This window comes from Anomaloglossus baeobatrachus, chromosome 1, assembly GCF_048569485.1.
Source record: "Anomaloglossus baeobatrachus isolate aAnoBae1 chromosome 1, aAnoBae1.hap1, whole genome shotgun sequence".
In the NCBI taxonomy this organism is placed as follows: Eukaryota; Metazoa; Chordata; class Amphibia; order Anura; family Aromobatidae; genus Anomaloglossus; species Anomaloglossus baeobatrachus.
Genome location: NC_134353.1, coordinates 724,331,195 through 724,354,408, shown reverse-complemented (window position 1 = coordinate 724,354,408; position 23,214 = coordinate 724,331,195). Strand labels below are relative to the sequence as shown.

The 23,214-nt window shown below is 42.6% G+C and overlaps 1 protein-coding gene across 2 annotated transcripts in view; it reads left to right on the top strand.

Moving 5' to 3' along the window:
• Positions 1–23,214, top strand: part of ADGRD1 (adhesion G protein-coupled receptor D1) — a 1,069,475-nt gene that overhangs the window by 73,425 nt on the left and 972,836 nt on the right. The window contains exons 3-4 of one of the 2 annotated variants that reach the window (XM_075341809.1): positions 9,822–9,938; positions 18,834–18,929. In XM_075341809.1, coding sequence (XP_075197924.1) covers positions 9,822–9,938; positions 18,834–18,929 — 213 coding nt within the window. The remainder of the gene's footprint in view (positions 1–9,821; positions 9,939–18,833; positions 18,930–23,214) is intronic. The other variant, XM_075341810.1, reaches the window with a different exon arrangement.

Below are 23,214 nucleotides of genomic sequence, written 5' to 3'. Positions count from 1 at the left end.
ATAAAGTAATTACAAAATTATTTAGGGCTTATTATACCTATTTAGGTATTGATAAAAGGCCTTGAAGGTATGGGACATTAATACTCGCCGTACACATGAGTGTTTGTCATTTGAACATGGGGATTTATGTATTTTGTTTTCTATAAAGCAGGTCTGCACTTATATTTGTATTGGGAAGTTGGCATTTAACAATGATTTTTTGACTGAGCACAAGATGATAACTTTTTTCTCCCTTGGCCATTCCTCCTAGATAATATCTGAGAGGACCAAACACTTTCAACTTTATTTCTGTGTTTAAATGTATTTACTTTAATAAAATTGGATTGTATTTACTTTCTTTCATGATAAATCTTTCTACAGTTTTGTGGCAGTACATTTGCATTCCGTTGGTGGAATAAGATTTATCTTCCAACATCATTTTCAGAAATAAAGTAAAAACAAAGCTAACACGTAACCCCAGAGTGGTTTTGTAGAGGACATCTATTCTATCTGGAAATGGCCAATGTTGTTTTATCCTGAGAAGGCAATATTTCTTGCAAAAACCTTGTCCCACACTTACTAATACTGTCTGATAAACAGCCTAAATTTAGTTCAGATAGCCTGATTATGCCCAAAATCTATCAGGGTGGCTAATGCTTTTTATAGATTTCGGTATGTTGATAATATTAGACATCTTTCTCTTATACCAACTCGTAATTTCCTTAGTTTCCACCATTATAGGTGTAACGCCCCTGTAAACGGGTCGTTACAGGGTATTAAATGTTAGCCCATTTTTCCCGGGCAGGAGGAAGAAGGGTCCCCACAACACACACTAACATCACACTGGCAGGAAGGAGTTAACAGCATTTGCAGCATGAAGTTTGTTCTGAGTCCATGACTCATCCTGTCTCCTTAATGAGCAGGTGACTGGACACAGGCAGGTCCCCATGACAACCAAGGGGAGGGGGGCCTGAAGGAGTGAGTTTAGTGCAGAGCACAAAGAAGTTTTAGGCAGAACGTCAGGGGCTGCAAGGGAGTGCAGACATCCAGAGAACAGCTCCTGTTGAGGAGATGCCACGAGACCAGGGATGATAACACCTAGAGGAGGGGAATGGAGCTGAGGACTGGGGTTCCCTGGAGAAAGTTGTACCCGGTGGCGGTTGTGTTAGGTCCGCTACCGGGGATGAGAGAGACAGAGAGGCGGCGAGTTCCCAAGATGCTCTATGCCACGGGGACGGCACTAACGCACCGAAAGGGAGAGACCCCCAGAACACCTCACCGGACACCCCTTCCTCCTACCTGCCCGGGACCGACCAAAGGCTACAGGCGGCGAGGACCAGCACCCGGGTGCGATGTGAAACGGAGTTTAAATAAAGAACAACTGGAACCGCACACCGTGACTGCTGTGAGTAATGCCGCCGCACTGTGCCCCCGGTGTCCCTGAGGACTGTTGCCCTGGGTCTCATTAACCTCCCGGGGCTCCCCCGCTCCACCCGTGGGGAGCGATTCCATCCGGCTGCCCGTAACACCTGCCCCGGAGAGAGACCGCGCAGCGGCGGCATAACACCTGGCCGCAAACCACGGGTGGCGCTGCAAGCACCCCCCGTCCCCGTCCCGTACCGTTTCCTGGGGAAGAGCGATGGCAAGCCCCCCCCCAGGGACCCCGTTACCTTCCTTCCGTCCCCCTTGCAACACCGGACTGACGGTCGGACGTTCCTTTTTATTGAAACCCGCCGGGGGTCACGGAAGCCGGGTCGGGCCACTCACAGCCTGACTCCGAATACCACCGGCCTGGTGACCGTGCGAGCCCTGCAAGCCCCGGCATGGGCGTTTCAACTTGGCGCTGCGAGCAGGGTCCGGACAAGACCCGGTAACACCGGGTGACGCGTGCCTTGTGTATACCATCTGCAATATTGGATTGTCTCACGTTTATTTTGGTGCCCGCGGCTGCGGGTATGCGACAAATGGACTTGGACTGTACAATGGCGTCCATTGAGAATGGGATGGGCGCCATGCGTACCAACAAGGACTGGACTGTCCCGCCCTTCGTGGGTGGGGCTGCAGCGGGGAGCGAAAATCCGTGCCCGCCCCTTTGTTGGACACTTGCCAGGAGCCAGGAACCCTGCCTCCCCAGGCCCAGGAGAAGATGGGGAGATGATATGGACTGCCCGGGTGCGAGCTTTGGCGAGTGGTGGCCGGAGGGGTGAGACCGGCACCGCAGCCCGTACCGGGATTTGGACTACCGAGTTTTTCCCCCTAAACCTGGGTACCTGGAGGGCCCTGGAGCATCATAAGGAGGCCTGTTCGAGAGAGTTTAAATGTTTTTTTTTTATATGCAAATGTTTCTTTTTCCATGCTTTTCTTCTCTTTCTTCTTCTTTTTCCTCCTGCCTCTTCCTATCCTTTATTGGGTCCCGGTAAAAGGGACGTGTTAATTTGTTTATCTATGAAAATTTTTTTTTTGCGGTGTTGTTTGTTGTCGCAACCCCGGAGTGTTACGTTTTTGGTCTGGAGGAATGTAACGCCCCTGTAAACGGGTCGTTACAGGGTAATAAATGTTACCCCATTTTTCCCGGGCAGGAGGAAGAAGGGTCCCCACAACACACACTAACATCACACTGGCAGGAAGGAGTTAACAGCATTTGCAGCATGAAGTTTGTTCTGAGTCCATGACTCATCCTGTCTCCTTAATGAGCAGTTGGCTGGACACAGGCAGGTCCCCATGACAACCAAGGGGAGGGGGGCCTGAAGGAGTGAGTTTAGTGCAGAGCACAAAGAAGTTTTAGGCAGAACGTCAGGGGCTGCAAGGGAGTGCAGACATCCAGAGAACAGCTCCTGTTGAGGAGATGCCACGAGACCAGGGCTGATAACACCTAGAGGAGGGGAATGGAGCTGAGGACTGCGGTTCCCTGGAGAAAGTTGTACCCGGTGGCGGTTGTGTTAGGTCCGCTACCGGGGATGAGAGAGACAGAGAGGCGGCGAGTTCCCAAGATGCTCTATGCCACGGGGACGGCACTAACGCACCGAAAGGGAGAGACCCCAGAACACCTCACCGGACACCCCTTCCTCCTACCTGCCTGGGACCGACCAAAGGCTACAGGCGGCGAGGACCAGCACCCGGGTGCGATGTGAAACGGACTTTAAATAAAGAACAACTGGAACCGCACACCGTGACTGCTGTGAATAATGCCGCCGCACTGTGCCCCCGGTGTCCCTGAGGACTGTTGCCCTGGGTCTCATTAACCTCCCGGGGCTCCCCTGCTCCACCCGTGGGGAGCGATTCCATCCGGCTGCCCGTAACACCTGCCCCGGAGAGAGACCGCGCAGCGGCGGCATAACACCTGGCCGCAAACCACGGGTGGCGCTGCAAGCACCCCCCGTCCCCGTCCTGTACCGTTTCCTGGGGAAGAGCAATGGCAAGCCCCCCCCAGGGACCCCATTACCCTCCTTCCGTCCCCCTTGTAACACCGGACTGACGGTCAAACTTTCCTTTTTATTGAAACCCGCCGGGGGTCACGGAAGCCGGGTCGGGCCACTCACAGCCTGACTCTGAATACCACCGGCCCGGTGACCGTGCGAGCCCTGCAAGCCCCGGCGTGGGTGTTTCATAGGCAATGTCCCAAAATATACGGTCCAGTTGGGCATGTTGTAGTGATGATATCCGTTACTGCTCATGGCATCAGTGCATCCATTTACTGGCCTCAGTGGTGTACTGTTGGACTGGGACCTGTGATTGACAGCTGTGGTCATTTGGGTATTCAAGGGAATCTCCATAACACAATAAATAGAGACTAATATTTCACTAATGACATGTTGGACCACCCCTAGGTGACCTATGTAGCCAATCATTGGCTTCAGCGGTACTGACAGTCTGCCACTAGGTGGCGCTTGGACTCAGGTATGCAGCTACTCCTGAGTCCAATAATTCAGAAGCCCACTAGAGGTTGCAAACACAGCATAAGGATAGTCAAACTGAAAGAGTCAATGCCAGGATGTCAAGACTCTACTAGGGAGGAATCTAGCCAAAGTCAAGAAACAGCTGAAGTCAGATGCCGGGAGAACAAGTGAACATGGGGGAGTGGGTGGAGAACACAGAGTAGGACCAGAATCTGGAGGACACAAAGGTACAGAGGGAAGGTCGGGCAGGACAGACAGGAGACAGAATAGGCAGGAGGGACAGAGGTCAGGCAGGACAAGAGGGACAAAGGTGAGGCAGAGCAGGAGGGACGGAGGTCTGGTCAGAAGGGTCAGAGGTCAGGATGAATGGTTCCGAGTAGCAGGACATGAAACACAGTACTTCTCACAGGAGAAGAGCACATAGCCAAACCGGAAATATCACTGGTGGCATCCTGGAGGCAGCAGCATCAAGATATGGTGGTATGTTCCCCGGAATGAAGCCAGAGCAAGCAGGCTCCCCCCCAGAGGCAGGATACATGCACCGGCTCAAGAACAGAAGAGCTGTGCATGAATCATGACAGATACATTTCTAAGACCAATGATTGGCTGCAAAAGTCACGTGAGCAATCAGGGTCAGGTTGTTACTGCTTTGATTTATAAAGTAAATAATGTGTAATTTATTTTATTCTATCTAATTTTCCCTGTCATTTTATATTATTACACATTCATTTGGCCCATTTTTTTTTTTATAAATTAGGAAACCTCATTAATTTGCACCTAACAACTATTACATGTCAATAACACACCTGACTAGTCACATCTGAATAACTGTGGATACTTTTAGAAAAAGGAATAGTCTGTTCTTTTTGGTGCAAAATAGTAACACATTTGTCTAAAATGAATTGTGCCACGACTATAATAAATGTAGGCCAATGTATCATCTTAGGGGTGCAGATAAGAGGAAGGCACTGTTTATTTTTGTGGGATCCTAATAAGACCTAATAGCAGGTTTTTTGTGTCTAAAAAGATGTTTTGAGGAACTTTTGTCAATCTGTACAGAAAAAGGGGATATCGGTTTAGATTTTCAATAGGTTTTTTTTAATAAAAATAATAAGAATTGTTTCAAGCTGCAAGTATTCTGAGAAAACATTATTCAAGTTGTGGTTGTCTTCTGCTACACCTTTGGGGTCAATTAGTGTGTTGTTACTTGGGCCCACTGGAGAATCTTGTGTTGCTTTCTCGCCAGACCAACCCTGTTATAGGGACTATAAATCTTTGTTGTTGAGTAGGTTTCCCAGTATGTGCCAATAGAATTATTTCCTTTTTATATAAGTCAACGGGATCCATTAGGTGTTGTCTAGATGACTGAGCCGGCACAGTACGGTAGTTTCTGTTTGAAAGTCACAACATACATATGTGAAGAGAGTCTTTTATAGTTTTGCACTTACTTATGAGATTATTTATATCACTCACTTTGCTGTTAAATTTTCCATGTCATTATTTCACATTTTTTTTGTTCAACTTTCCATCTGAAGAGCCAGAATAAGAAGATACTGTCAAATACTATAATTATGTTTCTGTCATTAGCGATAGTATCACAGATTGTCATTGCCATAATTTGATTTTTTCCCTTTCACAAGTACAGTGTCAGTCACACAATGAAATATGTACATTTAGTGAATAGAAAACTTTTAAAAACAGTTACAATTTAAAAACTTTTTAGAAATTTGGGCCTCGATTCATCAAGACCGGTGTTGTTGACTTCAGTTTTGATACAGGGTTGTACTGGACTTTGACACCTTCTCTGAAGAAGCTTTTAACATCTACTATTCCGCAAAACGCTCGTTGGAGGGTCTTTTTTTGTTGCTGTGAGACGTCCAGACGACCACCTTAGCTATGTATAAGTCTTAGGACTATAACCCTAATAACTTTTTATGCTGACTTTTTTTGTTGCCTTCTCCATAGAAATAGCCTGATACTGGTCAGTTATATGTTAGCTTATCCAGTATACTTTTTGGAGCATGTGTTGAAGGCTCATCACCTGTCAGCTATGACATGATCATAATTGTATTGAGTCCTTCCCTTTAGACTTCCCATCCCTATGGTGACTCTGCTTGTGCTCTCTCACTAGCATGTAGGTTTTCACCCATTTCTCAGCACCATGATATTGTAACTCTATAAACTGAATCTTTTTAACTTTTTCATACTAAATAAAGTTGTTATATTTTATACTCAGCCTCAAAACTCCTGTTTTCAATTTTTTTCTGAAAGTCCTTTATGGAGTGGTATATGTATTAAACACGAGATGTGCATTGTTCAATTGTTTATGTGTCTTATAGGGTTGTACTGGAGTCATCTACCCCTAATTCATGTATAGCTATATGCCTCAAGAACATCAGAGAGGTGGCGTGCACCTCAGCATGTGCCTCACCACTAATCTTACTAAAATAGGAGAATGGATTAAGATTTATGGTCCAACCACTTATGAATTTGACAAGCAGTGTTCCCTACACCCCCATTCCGCCCAAGCTTGGTCCATGTTGTAGATGTTGGGACAAAAATCATTTTATCACCGCTTTAAGTTATGTCAAAACTTTACAACTTTTTTGCCAGAATATTGGCATAAAAGCTTTGATGAATTAGCCCATTGGAATCTAAGGCCACAATTCATTATCACTAGTGATTCATTCATCAGTCTTAAATTAGATGCGCTGAATTCATTATAGGTGCATGCTGATTACTGAATTCAAAGTATCTTATCAGTGGCATGTGCCTCCTTACATTTATAGGCATAAAAATCGCCAGCACTTTTCCATGAATTTGACATGTGGGCATTGCCACTCCCCATCCTGCTGTAGCTCCTCCCTAGCACCTCCCATTTTTTTCCAAAACTGCCCGAAACTAGGGTGAAGATACCAAAATTTGCAATTTTTTAATGTAACTTTGCATTGCTCAAAATGTTGCATCTTTTTAAAGTGTTTTATGGCAGTTTTCCACCCTTTCTTTTTTTTTCAATGTGCATACTCAAATAATTAATTTTTCTGTTGATTGATGATACAATCTCTTAATTTATCATCTCTATGCCGATGATACCTCTCTGGACCTGACATCACCTCCATACTAACAAAAATCCCACAATGTCTGTCTGCTATTTCATCCTTCTTCTTTGCACGATTTCTAAATTTTAACATGGACAAAACAGAATTCATTATCTTTCCTACTCCTCGCTCAACCCATCCAACAAGCCTAGTTGATGGCTGCTCACTCTCACGAGTCTCACAAGCTCATTGCCTCAGAGTAACCCTCGACTCTGCTCTATCCTTCAAGCCACACATCCAAGCCCTTTTCACCTCATGCCGACTACAAATCAAAAATATCTCCCGGATTTGTGCTTTCCTTAACCAAGAATCAGCCAAAAAAATTGGTACATGCCCTCATCATCTCCCGCCTCGACTACTGCAACCTTCTGCTCTGTGGCCTCCCTTCCAACACTCTTGCACCCCTCCAATATATCCTAAGCTCTGCTCACCATAATCTGATTAATCCACCTGTCCCCTCGCTATTCACTGGCCTCGCCACTCTGCCAATCCCTTCACTGGCTTCCCATTGCCCAAAGACTGCAGTTGAAAACACTAACAATGACATACAAAGCCATCCACAACCTGTCTCCTCCTTACATATGTGACCTAGTCTCTCGGTACCTACCTGAACAGAACCTCAGATCCTCACAAGAGCTCCTTCTCTACTCCTCTCTTATCTCCTGTTCCCACAATTACATACAAGATTTCTCCCGCGCCACCTCCATACTCTGGAGTGCTCTACCCCAGCATATCAGACTCTCGCCTACTGTAGAAAGCTTCAAAAGGAACCTGAAGATATACCTCTACCGACAAGCCTACAACCTACAATAACCCTCAGTCCATTACACCACTGTGTAACCAGCTCTGTCCTTACCTATTGTACCCTCACCCATCCCCTGTAGACTGTGAGCCCTGTGGGCAGGGTCCCCTCTCCTCCTGTACCAGTCTGTTTTTATAATGTTCACGATTGTTGTACTTGCTTGTTATGTATATCCTTTTCAGTTTTAAAGTGCCATAGAATAAATGGCGCTATAATTTATAATAAATAATAATAATAATTTAGTATCCTGTATATGATGGTACTATTATACAACGTGGTATATAATCACTTCAGAAACTGTGAAATGTGTTTTTCCATTCAAATCCTTAAAAAAACAATTATTTTGAGCATAAAAATTTCAATGTAAAACACAAGCAATGAAAAGTGTTTTGCCACTACATAAACAGTTAATTTTGCACATTAACACTCTCTTTTGTGGTTTAGGAATCAAGAGACACCCATCTCATAATTGGTTAGGGTTCCAATTAATAATTATCCATAGTGTATATTGGTCACCATGACAATTTTCTCCATTCTTCAAACTATCAAACTATAGTTTCAAGCAAGGGCTCCTTATGTGTACTCATCTTCTGGATTTTTTGCTGTCCACTGCATTTTGTCAAATGTAATCCATTTCTAGCATGCCGAAATGATTACAAGAAATAGTGCCTACAGGTTTGCCTTTCTGTCATACTGCATACCAGCATAACTGAGAAGCAAATTTTCAGGCTAGTCATTGTGTAACAGAACAATGCATGCTGGGCATGCTGGGAATATCAGGGCCCCATAGTGGCAACATTTTTGAGCCCCCTTGAGACTCTGCCCAGGCTCCACCTCAATTCCGCCTCCACCCCTCAAAACTTCTACAATCTCAGCGCTAAATGTGTTAGCAGCACCCTTGAAGTTGTTCCAGAAAATGAAGTATTTCCCTCAGAAAATTAATAATACACCCCCTACACGACCTCTCTTCATAATACACCCTCTACACAACCCCTCTCCTTAATATCTTTCCTCACACACACACACACACACACACACACACACACACACACGTACACACACACACACACACACACACACACACTGCCCCTTTGTATAATATCCTCCTGGTATATATGTCCTCCTCTTTGTATATATGTCCCCATCATGGGCCCTTATTAGTATGTATGTCCCCCTCCTTGTATACATGTCCTCATCCTGCTATATTTGTCCCCATCCTGGTTTACTTGTCCCCTTTCTAGCATATATGTCCTCCTGCTGGTATATATGTTCCCATCCTGGTTTATTTGTCCCTATCCTGGGCCCCTCCTGGTATGTATATCCCCCTCCTGGGCACATTCTGGTATATATGTCCCCATTCTGGTTTCTGTACCATTCCTGGTAAATATGTCCTCCTCCTGGTATATACTGTATGTCCCCTTCCTGGACCCCTCCTGGTATATATATCTCTGTCCTGGTTTATTTGTCTTCATCCTGGTATATATGTCCTTGGCCCCTCCTGGTGTGTATATGTATATATATATATATATATATATATATATATATATCTCCCCCTCCTGGGCACATTCTGTTATGTATGTCCCTATCTTGGTTTCTGTCCCCTTCCTGGTATATGTCCTCTTCGTGGTATATATGTCTCCTTCTTGGGCCTTTGCTGGTAATATTTGTGTGGCGCAAAAAAAATACATTTTACTCACCCTCCCCAGCCCCCATGTTGTGTGGCGTCTTCTCTGAGCCTTAATGCATTTCAGCTCAATGTGCGCCCTCCAATGCACATCCAGCTGAAGCAAGGCAGGAACTGTGGCCAGCCCCACCACCCCCAGAGCATGAGAATTAAGATAGTGCTTTGAATATTAAACTGATATTTGCACCAAAGCAGATTTAACCTTTTATGGGGCGATGAATTCCTGCTTTTGGACAGATTTTGTATGCAAGGAAAGTAACACTTTAAACATGATCTGTTAAATTTATATGCATGACCTTGCACACGCACGTTGTCCTAAAATCAGGTTCCTGACTTCTTTTTACTTTGCCTTTTCTTCTCAGGCTTTCAGGTTTTGAAATCAGCATCACACTATTGGCCCTTAGAAGTGGTGAATGGGATCCAAGAGTTACCTAGAGAGAATGACGACCGGAGCAGTGCTCGTAATGAAAGCAATAAAAGTAAGTATAATCACAGGGAAGCTATTTTTCTTTTTTTTGTGGCGATATCAAATCACATGAAGGCAGATTGAGTGCTCATTTTTTTACATTGTGAATTACTCTACTGGTATTTTTATTATAAAGACAATAATAATGCTTTTCAATCTCAGCATACTGCAGCACAGGATTTAGAGCCAAGACCATGTCATGAAAGTCACACTGACAATGATGCCATTTTATATTGAATTACAAGTCACAAAGCGTCCCAACTGACGTAGATTGATTTTACAGACAAGCGGATTTAATGCATGCCTTCACCTAGTCTGGAAATAAAGTTCTATTAAGATCTTATTTTCAGGCTACCCATGTGGAAGAAGTTCTTATAAATGTAATTGTGAGCCAACTGGTCCGTCACAAAAGCTATTCTGTGCACCAACTTCCAGAACAGTTTATCTAATGTAATCCAACCAACATGTTACTGTAATGATGAAGAAGAGTAGTTAAAGGGAATAACGGGAACCTGTCACACTGTAGACCGCAGTCCAATCTGTGTACATAAGGGTATAGACACAATGATATATAGGTTGTTTGGACACAACTTAGTAGAACTTGTATTTTGTTCTTTGAAACCCCTGGGATTTGTATATATGTGAGTACGGTGGGTAGTTCTACTCTGTAATTCATAGCTGTCTCTGTATGTACATCCATATAGGAAAGACTGTCAATTCCTTATTTGGACCGCCCACTGGACTTATATGTACAAACACCAGGGATTTCAATATATAAAATGCAAGTTATCTCCTTTTGCTCTATACCATCCTGTCTGGAGATCAGATACCATTTTCATCATGACAAGATCCCTTTAAATGGGATAGGATTTTTAGTCAGTAATAGATAGAAAATCTGATTTCGAAGAGGGTAGGTAAAGGGGTAATTAAAAACAAACCCCTATTGTATGGAAGCCAGCTTCATGATCAAATGATTACAACATAACTGGCTTTTCTCAATTTCTCTGATCGACTATTATCTGGGGAAGGATCACATGATCCCTTATGATTAAAGGGAATCTGTCAGCAGGTTTTTGCTATATAAGCTGAAGCCAGCATGCTGCAAGGGTTTACACAAAATTCAGGGCTGCCTGTATTGTCACAGTCTGATTTTTTTTGTTTATTTGCTATTTTTGTTTAAGCAGCAGGACCCTTATCATTGCAGGACTATAATGTCATGCGCAGGGCATTCTGATACGCCCCCTGCTGTGATTGACACCTCGTTGTCAGTGTCCAATCTCTATAGAGAGCCTGGTGTAGGCAGGGACAGCCTTCTGGATTCTGCTACATGACTAAAGCTAAAAATTCTTATTGTATTAGAATGGCTGCACCCACTAATCTAAGTGATACATCGTTAGATTCAGGATCTCTTTGCCTACATCATGCTGCTCTCAAATAAGGTAGCAAAAACCTGCTGACAACTTCCTTTAATGGAGAAGTGGCTACATTCTAAGGAGTTTACAAGATAGGTCAATCTCTTTAGCTAAAAACAATGGGAACAGAATAAATGATAGATAAAACTTAAAGCCTCTGTAAAGTGAACTCAAGAAAGTGACCTATTCACCTGCTTATTCCATAGAGCAGTCGAGATACTTTATTATTCCTTATTTTATATGGACAGATTCACCACTACTTTTTCTAAATGTCAAAGACAGAGCACGATTCAGTTGGTCCTATCTACATACCATATACTTTCTGTAAAATCGTATTCACTTCATAACTTTTTTTCATCATGTCCTAAACATCTCATTAAATTTACAAAGATTTATTTCCTTCTGATATTTGATATGTATATGGTTACTGTTATCTGTCTATATCCCTGCACCCTGGAGTCACGCATCTCAATAAACCTTTGATCCTGTTTGTTTTTTGGCTCTTATGGAACCACAGATTTATTCCAAGGCAGATATTTGATGGACGTAATCTAAGAAGATTGTCGGTATTACATGAGATTTAGCAAACTTTTTATGAGAGATCCTCGCATAACGTACATTACATGGTTCATGGCTCATTATGGTGCTGATACTTGATGTAACACTACACAGATGCCCTGACAATATCATGAGAAGAAAAGATCACAGCTGATCTCAAGATGCTCTTGGTATTAGTCAAGCTGTTCTCTCTGTTCTCAGTACAGAATGTCTTCTCTGCATTTCTTCAAAATTGTTACATAAACTAAGACTATTAACTCAGCTGTTTTTGATAGTAATTATACAATGCCTAGGGGTATTATTGTGCATTCAGCCTCTATGCAATAGAGCTACATTAAAGCAACACTTCCATGAATATAGATTGTTTTACTAGATGTAGGAATATGTGCATGTAATGTAGTGTGAGTGTATTAATATACTCACCTACCACGCCGTTCTGCTCTGTTTCTCAGTGACGTCACCGCAATTCCATCTAGCCGGCACAATCCATGCTCTATGCTTGAGCTCGAAGTTTCCTACGAAGTAAGGCTATGGAACCTCGTGCTGAAGGTCCATAAATTTACATTGTACATACCTCTTCCGGGTCACGTAGAGAGCAGTGCGACTTGAAGAGCCTGAAGAGCGGTGATTAGGGATGATCGAATACCTCAAATATTCGGCTTCGCGAATATTTTCAGAATACCTCGCCGCTATTCGACTATTCGATGCGCAATGTAAGTCTATGGGAAGCCCGAATAGTACCGAATAGTTGTTATTCGGGTTTCCCATAGACTTACATTGCGCATCGAATAGTCAAATAGCGGCAAGGTATTCGGAAAATATTTCGAAGCCGAATAATTGAAGTATTCGATCATCCCTAGGCCGATGATGTCACTGAGAAGAGGAGCGGAACAGAGCTGGATGCCGGAGATGGAGGCTGTAGGAGCTGTCGGTGAGTATATTAATACACTCACATTACACTTAATGCAAATATATACATATTTATGAAAAAAATATATTAATGGGATCACTTTTATAGGAACTATACTCGCTTTTAATATTTTAGAGAACAATTCCCCTAAAAAACATACAAAAAAGGATATGCACACAGACACACACACACACACTGAACAAAAATATAAACGCAACACTTTTGTTTTTGCTCCCATTTTTCATGAGATGAACTCTAAGATCAAGACTTTATCTGTGTACATACCAGGCCTTATTCTCTCAAATATTGTTAGCTAAATTTTCACCAAATTATTTCACATGTGTGCCTTAGGCTGGCCACAATAAAAGGACACTCTAAAGTGTGCAGTTTTACATTTTTGGGGGACTGGGAGGGTCAGAAAACCAGTCAGTATCTGTTGTGACCATTTACCAGTTTGCCATCTGCCCTATACAGTGAAAATAGGGATTCATCCAACATGCCAGACACCACTGAATGTGAGTATTCACCCACTAAAGTCAATTATGACAACAGACTGCAGTCAGATGAAGACGCTGATGAGGATGACGCGCATGCAGATGAGCTTCCCTGAGATGGCTTCTGACAGTTTGTGCAGAAATTCTGTGGTTATGCAAACCGATTGTTGCAACAACTGTCCGGGTGGCTGGTCTCAGACAATCTTGAAGTGAACATGCTGGATGCAGGTTCTGGGCTGGTGTGGTGCAACATGGCCTGTGGTTGGGAGGTTGGTTGGATATACTCCAAATTCTCTTAAACACATTTGCAGAAATGAACATTGCATTCATGGGCAACAGCTCTAGAGCCAGCATGCCAATTGCATGCTCCCTCAAAATTTATGACATCTGTGCCATTGTGCTGTGTGATAAAACTGCACAATTTGAGTGGCCTTTTCTTGTGGCCAGCCTAAAGGCCACGTTACACACAGAGATAAATCTTTGGCAGATCTGTGGTTGCAGTGAAATCATGGACATATTTTTCCATTTGTACACAGCCACAAACCTGGCACTGATTGTCCACAATTTCACTGCAACCACAGATCTGCCGCAGATTTATCTCTGTGTGTAAAGTGACCTTAAGGCACACCTGTGGAATAATCATGCTGTCTAATCAGTATCTTTTTATGCCATACCTGTGAGATGGATGGATTATCTTGGCATAAGACAATTGCTCACTAACACAGATTTAGACAAATTTGTGAACAATATTTGAGAAAAAAGGCCTCTTGTATAGCTAGGGAAAGTCTTAGGTCTTTGAGTTCAGCTCATGAAAAGTGGGAGCAAAAAGAAAAGGGTTGTGTTTATATTTTTGTTCGGTATCATTATCAGTCCTCATTTTTAATGATTTGTGAAAAATACAAGTGACCACTACTAAGGAATGTGATGGCATTTCAATGACTTAAAGGGAACCTGTCACCACTTTTTCGACCTATGAGCTGCGGCCACCACCACTGGGCTCTTATATACAGCATTCTAACATGCTCTATAAAAGAGCCCAGGCCACTGTGTAGAACATAACAAACGCTTTATAATACTCAGATAACAGTCGTGCTGTGGTGGAGTTGGGCCATATGGGCGTCTCCATTGTCCGGTGCCGGCGCCGCCTCTTTCGGCCATCTTTGTCTTCCTTCTTCTGTAGCCAGGGTGCATGATGCATCTACGTCATTCACACTCGACGGCATTGAGGTCCTGCGCAGGCGACCAGCGAGTGTGTATGACTTAGGTTATGTCATGCACACAGGCTTCAGAAGGAGGACGAAGATGGCCGAAAGAAGCGGCGCCAGTACCGGATAATGGAGATGCCCATATGGCCCAACTACACCACAGCGCGACCATTAGGTAAGTATTATAAAGTGTTTTTTACGTTCTACACAGTGGCTTGGGCTCTTATATACAGCATGTTAGAACATAATACAATATAAGAGCCCGGTGGTGGTGGCGGCAGCCTATAGGCTGAAAAGTGGTGACAGGTTCCCTTTAACACCTCCATGCACATTTTTCAGCCGACAACTATCTCTCCCAACTCTCTCAAACACAAAAACACTTGGCTCAGCCAACTTTGCATGTGTTGTCTATGATAGACCTGCATTCAGACTACATGGCCAGCAGCTTATCTAGTGGAGAAGAACATGGTCCACCATTGTAATTCCAAGTATTGATCCTTCTCTCCCCCAATATCATTATCTGGAAAGGGCTAAGAGAGGCTCCCATCCATCTACAACTACATTAAACCGTCAGCCAATCCAGCCAATATTGTCAGGTTCACACGATTTTAGAGTAATATGTATGGGCTGTCCATTGCAAACACAGACATGGGATTTGAGCTTTATGTTATGTTACATTTTTAACAACGTGAAAGATGAAAACCGCTGATGTGCTAAAATATACTGTTGATTTCTCTGAAATTGAGAAATTGACAGTATATTTTAGCACATGAGCTGTTTTCATCTGTCACGTTGTTAAAAATGTAACATAACATAAAGCTCAAATCCCATGTCCGTGTTTGCAATTCTAGAAGAAATATTTTCTTAATCTATGTATTTGATGTTGTGGTAAAAGAAATTAAATATTAAAAGTAATGGCCTACAAATTAAAGGGGTTATCTAGGTCATTAAATTTGAGGGCCTATCCAAAGGAATCAGTTGAATAGTACACCTGGTCAGCCATGGTGCAGAGTTGCACTCCACAATTTTGATGACCTTTCCTAAGGACAGAGTCAGAAAGCATCACGATACTCATTAGTGTTCAACGATAGCTATCATTTACAGTCCCCCTCTGTTTTGAGGCCTGATGGCGTATAGGCCCTCTAATTCATTAACAGAGACTGGATTGCGTCACATCACTGGTAGAGTTGACTGAGTACCTAACTACTCGTACTCGCTATACTCATAACAAATATTGTCTAATACTCACGTATTTGTTCCGAATAGAATGAACAATGCAAGTCAATGGTGAAAAACTTGTAATGTAACGAGTAACCTAAATGCCGTACTATTCGTGAGAGTAGGAATAGTGCGGAATTCGGGTTACTCGTTACATTGCATGTTTTTCCCCATTGACTTGCCGAATATGCGAATATTAGACAGTACTCGTTATGAGTATAGTGAGTACGAATAATTAGGTACTCGCTCAACTCTAATCACTGGGTATAATCTGGTCGCTGACATGTTAAATATAAATACTCGATTGCAATAAAAATTCTATCAATCGTTGAAAACTTAGAAAGTGCCATGGTCCTTTGAATTTAGGAGTTGCATCCTACTTGTGCACCCTCTCCATATTCTAAATAAGGTGACATGTATCTTTCCAACCTCACCTAAGGATAGGACCATCTTGGATAACCTTTTTAATGGCTGCTTTTGTTTTTATTTACTGTACTTTGTACTTATTTCATCTACCATTGTCATTTTCCTTTATGACATCTGCTTCTATAAGTCTTCCATTATTCTTTGTAATCATGTTGCAATACCATGCGTTATCATTGCTATGTAGTGTACAACAAGAATTGAGCTTTATATCTCTCAACAGACCTTTCCCTGTAGGGGATACATTTTTATGATGTAGAATTTTGTACAATTACAAAAAAAAGTGAATTGGCAAGAAGATATTGAATTACTATGGTATATTAGGAGGAATATGTCCTCCCGAGAATGGAATGTTAATGATAAAAACCCGAACTCAATTTAAGAAGAAGAGATTCCAGGGCACTAGAAGAATGGAATGCATATGGTCTTTGAATAGCGATCACTGACCTATGACAAAGTTGTGTTTATTTGCGCCTAAGAATTTTAGTACGGTAGGACATAGGGTTAAATGGATTACTCTGAATGTGAGCCTTATAGATGGTTGGAATTTAGAGTTATCTTTGTGATCTATTATCTAAAAGCGAACAGAACAGCATACATAGTGCTAAAGATGCCAGATAATTGTTTCTAGAGTGCAAGGATATCACTGCACAGGACCAAATTATAATAAAAGGGGCTGTTTCCAAAGGGCCTCCACAATCTTGAGAATCCAACTTTCAACTGAATGACCTGAGAGTTTAAAACAGATTTGAAGCATACCACCAGCATTATAAATGTTTGAAAGGGGTTTGTCACTACTTGGAGAACCCCTACTCATTTCCCTTGTTCGCTCCCGTAAAAATAAATAGCCCTGTACTCAGTCAGCACCAATGCAGCTGTGGCTCCAGTGATGTCTGAAGTTGTGCTCTCGGGGCCCAAGTGACATTGTTATGACATGCTAGCCTTCAGACATTTGAGCAGGATATAAGCGCTGGGCTGACTTCCTGTTCAAACATTCAAAGGCGGGAGAAGAAAGCACTGATTGGTCGTAGGGCTCACGTGTCATAACAATGTCACGTGGGCCTTGGTAACGCACCTTCAGACATAATTGGAACCACAGCCGCACTGGAGGCATGGCTTATTTATTTTTCTAGAGCGAACAAGGGGACTGAGAAGGGGTTGGCCACATAGTGGACATCCTCTTTATAAGGAATCTGTCCCTGTTTTTTTTCTAACTCATCTATGAGTAAGGTGATGCAGGGACTGAGATCCTAATTCCAACTATGTGTCATTTACTGTGCTGCCTTCTGCAGTTTTGATAAAATCACTGTTTTGTCTGTTGCATATCTACCAGTTCTCTGAATGCTGAGCTCTGTATAACTCCACCCACACTACTGATTGGCAGCTTTCTGTGCACACTTTGCATAGATAAAAAGTTGCCAATCAGTGGTGGGGGCAAGGTTAAACACAGCTCCAGAATATGGAGAAATACATGGCAGCAGGTTTTATTGTCCTCTAGTGATAATTTACTGATAAAACAGTGACTTTATGAAGCTACAACAAGCAGTTTAGTAAGTGACACCACTAGAATTCAGGGAGTTAGTCTTTACTTTATGCTGGTCTCATATTAGGTTGAAACCCTTGATTATGTGACAAAAGGGGTGATTTTATAGCTTTCACTAAAGGAGTTTTGCAGATTTAAATGTTATTAAAGCACAGATTTGACCTTTGTGAAAATAGCAAATCGGCTTTACTTACCCCTGCCATTCCAGTAATGCCTCTCTGCTGTTGGCCCTCATCTAGGCTGACATGGGAGCAATGGTGGTGTGACAAGTACTGCATGTGACCTTTGTAGCCAATCACTGTGCTCAACAGTTCTGCCAGGGTAGATGACAGAAAACTGTTGGACCCTGGGAATTGCTGCAGTGGTCTCCTGCTGTTGGCTGCCAAATCAACAAAAACCGGGGCAGTAACAAGTGGCAGTGCTGGAACAGCAGGTATGTAAGGCTAATTTCTTATTTTTACAAAGAGCAATGCTGTATACTGAAACAAGTTAAACCTAAAGAGGTTTTCCAGGTAATAAAGAAATATCTTTTTAAAGGTCTTATATTGCTTAAAAAGAAAAGTCACCCTCCATGACCCCCAGCTGCTTCCATTCCAAAGCTTACCTGGCTCCCATTGGAAATATCTGGAAATACCTGCTTAACCAATGATTGGACGATGATTGGTGGGTTCACAGGAAAATCCTAATAATGAAATCATTAATCAGCATTGTCCTTTTATATTTCTCATTCTTTTACACTGATTCGAGAAGAATAAGCGTAGGACCAGAATGATGCTATTTACATTTATTTCACCACGGCTGTATAATTGGTGGATAGACCTACAGGAAGATATGTTTGCATACTTGTCACGATGTGCACTATTGGGAAATTCTTTGAATAGAGCCAGATATATTCAGTTTCAGTTCAACTACAACTCTTCCAAGTTTCTGTCTAAATATAGTTTTTCTCTATAAACATTCCTTCACTTTTTTTTTGTAATTTTACACTTCAATTTTAATAGTTTCAAAAGTATAATATAAGAAAATGGCTCAAAACACCCCAGAGTACCTGCAACCGAAATGAACCTGGTCAGTTCTTGAGAGATACAAAGTGTGTTCCGCGTCTGTTCATCATTGTCACTTTGCTTGTGTTTTATCCATTCCAGCAGTCATCATCCACAACTCCATTGTGCTTCCTTACCATAATGCCTCCTTAGTCAGTAGCAATGACTCTGCCTTCTCTAACTTGTCTGCAACTGTAGGTGAGAATCATGTATGTATATGCTGCATGTGACTGTGTGTGTATATATACATCCACTTATGTATATATACTGTATATGTTAATGTTCTTTTCAGTGTAAATGAAGCTGTTTTCTTGTAAATTAGATTTATCAGTATTAAGTAACATCTTTGTCCTGCCTGCTCCGTATAGTGTGAATAACAGCACGGTTCTTGATTTTCAATTCTATTTTAAAGCATTAGGTTTTCACAAAGGAATTCTCATTTGAACATGTTTTCGGCACTGCCAATGTGTTTCACACCAGTTCTGAATTTATTACCATGCTCTGACTTTTTAGCAGTTTTATATATTCAAACTACATCTGAAATACAAGTTGCTTAATATGAAGTGATATGAAAATCATAAAAAAATATTTAAAGAAGGTTGTCATGTTTGTAAAAATAAACCCAAGCCAATGAAGCACATAAAGCAAAGTAATTTTTTGTATGTTTTATAAAATCTATTTACAATTGCCCCATAAAATAATTCTGAGTTAACAAATGAGGGTTTTCAGGTTTTACCTAAAATGGGGAATGGTTGCAAATAGAGCATATCTGTCTCTGCATCAGCACAGAATAATGATGATGCCCCAATACATTATTAATGAAATATTTCGTATTCTCTATTGAGACTGTTTGGGTCTATAGTTTGCAACGTGTGGATCAAAAAAGTCTTGTGTCCCTTTAATTTCCTAATGCAGTTCACACCCCTTCTGGCCGTTGGTATATGTTCAAGTACTTGAAACTTAAGCTGTGATATAGAATAACTGCATGGACACTTGATAAGATAGACTGTAAATGATGAGTCACATTCGTAAAAAAGTTTATTTTTTTATCAGAAAACATTTTTCCTATCAAGAATGGCAAAAATAATCACCTTTAGTTACAGTTGAACATTGTGCACACCCTAAACAAGGGAGTATCCCTTTGCGTTGGGTACGGAGATGACTATAAATTGCTTTACATCTCTTGGGGCATAGGTCTGCCCTCGCTAAGGTTGATCTTTTGTTGCGTAATAGACATAGTGATTGGAATTCTGAGATGTGAGGATAGGCCGAACTGAGAGGGGACCGATGTTGTCTGATACATTGGTTGATTTTATGTGTAAATGGGTGGTAAGTGCTTATAAAAGCCAGTTTTGGGGACTTTGGATTGAGAATGGTGTAGATCATAAATGCTGCAAGATTTGTTTTGGGTAACCTTTTTCCCTAAATTTTTGTCACATCTCTTCCAGGTGAATTTTACGTGTATTTTTTTTAAGACTATGCAATCTATTGAACAAAATTGGGATTTTGTAAATTATTTTTTTATGTGACGTGGATGACAACTACTGTAGTGTAGCAAACTGTTGTGATCAGTAGATTTAGTCTATAGATCTTTTACTAACGAGCTGTCCTCAAGTTTTACTACAGTGTCCAAGAAATTTATAGTTTGTTTGCGATGATGTATAGTGAATGTCAAATTAGGGATGCTTGAATTAATACCTAGGATGAACTGTGATAGCTCCTTTATGCTGCCATGCCAAATAAGAAAGATATCATCCATGTATCTCTTCTAGAGGAATTTGTGTTGTTGGAATAGGGGGTGATTGTAAACAAAAGATTCCTAAAACATAGCAACACAGCCATAAAGATGTTAGGATAGGGTGGGACTATGTTAGAGCCCATTGCTGTACCTTTTTTTGGTAGGAAAAACTGAATAAGATGCAATGTGTCAATACAACATTTTTTTTCTGTTGTGGAGAAAAATTGGTATGAGAATCAAGAGATTGTTGTATGTCCCGCAATGCGTATCTTGTGTTCAATGCTGTTGTATAGGCTATTCACATCCTCCATGGCTACTAGACAACTATCAAATGAAATATGTCTAACCATATCTAAAATAGATAAGAAATGTCTTGTGTTTTTAAGATACAAAGTAATTTTGCGTATGAGAGGTGCGAGAATAGGTATATTGGTAGAGGAGAAAGAAAATTAGTGGATGCCACAATGAGGCTTTTGTGAATTTTAGGAAGTGTATAAAAAACAATGTTAATGGGGTGAGAGTTAATAAAAAAAACCTGCTAGTTTGTCAATGATACACTTTTTTGCTTGTTGTCCACTAAGTTTTTTAAGTCTCATGTGATTATATATTTGGGATCTCTGGAATGGGGTCTTATGTGTGTAGGATTTGTGACTGAATTTCCGATACATAATGCGTTTTATCCATAATAACGATGGCGCCACCTGTATCAGCTGGTTTAATGGCAATGTTATCTTTGCATTTCAAATTCCTGGCTTCTTCAAGTGTCAGATTGTGTTTAAGGATTAGAGTACCTTTACCAATATGCTCTGATACCCGTATCTCTTTGAAATAAAGAAATGTATACAGTGCAGATCAAAAGTTTGGACACAACTTCTCATTCACAGAGTTTTCTTTATTTTCATGACTCTGAAAATTGTAGATTCACATTGAAGGCATCAAAACTATGAATTAACACATGTGGAATGAAATACTTAACAAAAAAGTGTGAAACAACTGAAAATATGTCTTATATTCTAAGTTCTTCAAAGTAGCCACCTTTTGCTTTTATTACTGCTTTGCAGACTCTTGGCATTCTCTTGATGAGCTTCAAGAGGTAGTCACCGGAAATGGTCTTCCAACAGTCTTGAAGGAGTTCCCAGAGATGCTTAGCAATTGTTGGCTCTTTTGCCTTCACTCTGTGGTCCAGCTCACCCCAAACCATCTCGATTGGGTTCAGGTCTGGTGACTGTGGAGGCCAGGTCATCTGGCGTAGCACCCCATCACTCTCCTTCTTAGTCAAATAGCCATTACACAGCCAGGAGGTGTGTTTGGGGTCATTGTCCTGTTGAAAAATAAATGATGGTCCAACTAAATGCAAACCGGATGGAATAGCATGCCGATGCAAGATGCTGTGGTAGCCATGCTGGTTCAGTATGCCTTCAATTTTGAATAAATCCCCAACAGTGTCACCAGCAAAGCACCCCCACACCATCACACCTCCTCACCCATGCTTCACAGTAGGAACCAGGCATGTAGAGTCCATCCGTTTACCTTTTCTGCATCGCACAAAGACACGGTGGTTGGAGCCAAAGATCTCAAATTTGGACTCATCAGACCAAAGCACAGATTTCCACTGGTCTAATGTCCATTCCTTGTGTTCTTTATCCCAAACAAGTCTCTTCTGCTTGTTGGTTGTCCTTAGCAGTGATTTCCTAGCAGCTCTTTGTTATGTCCGGGTGGTGGAAACACTGGACCGTACACCGGATTCCCCTGGTGAGGCAGCCAGGCCGGTCACCCCGCCAGAGGGCCTAAATGCACGGCAGCCGAAGCACTACTGGTAGCAGGACAGTCCGTATGAGAGCTGGAAAGTATATGTCCCTGGGAACACGGAGTCCTAGATGGTAGTCCGGGTGACGAGGCTCAGGGTCCGAGGCCGGATTGTAGGGTCAGGCGGAATCCGGAACCAGCTGAGCGAGAGAACAGGTCACCAAACGGAGCCAGGGACCGAAGACTGGTGGAGCTGAAGAGGTGGTGGAACATTCGCCAAAGTCACCGTCAGGAGGACTGGAACGGACGTGGTCAGGACCGGCTGGCGTGGCAGGACAGGCTCTGCGAGACAGACAGGGTTAATACAGGGCAAAGCAATACGGGGACCTGAACTCCTAGCTTACCAAACACGTAGAACAGGCCCCGCCCACCAGGAAGGAGAATCCTAATATACCCTGTACCTGTCTATGCAATATCCTGTTTCTAGGTGCTGGCCCTTTAAGAGAGGGTCAATGACCGTGCGCGCGCCCTAATGCGCATGCGCGAGGCCTGTGTGCCAGAATCCAGTACAGGAAGCGGTGTGGAAGAAGCAGGAGTGCCCGGCTGTGTGTCCTGCGTCGCAGAGGAGCGCCGGGAGCGGGGAGCAGGACACATGGGGGGTGCAGGCGAAGGAGAGGAACCCGGGACCGGAGTGGTGAGCAGGGGACGTCATCGGGAACCGGAGAGCGGGGCACGGGAACCGGGAGGCGGGCCACGGGGACCGGAGAGCGGGGCACGGAAACCGGGAAGCGTGACAGTACTCCCTCCCCCACGCCCCCCTCCCCACAACCGGGACAGGAAGGCACATATCAGAGGAGTGCCAACATTCTCCCGAGGCTCCCAGGACCTATCCTCGGGGCCATAACCCGCCCAGTCCACCAGAAGGTATTGCCGACCTCGCACGGTCGATATCCCTTACCGCATAGATGTCATCGTCTGCGATGGGAGGAGAAGCAGCAC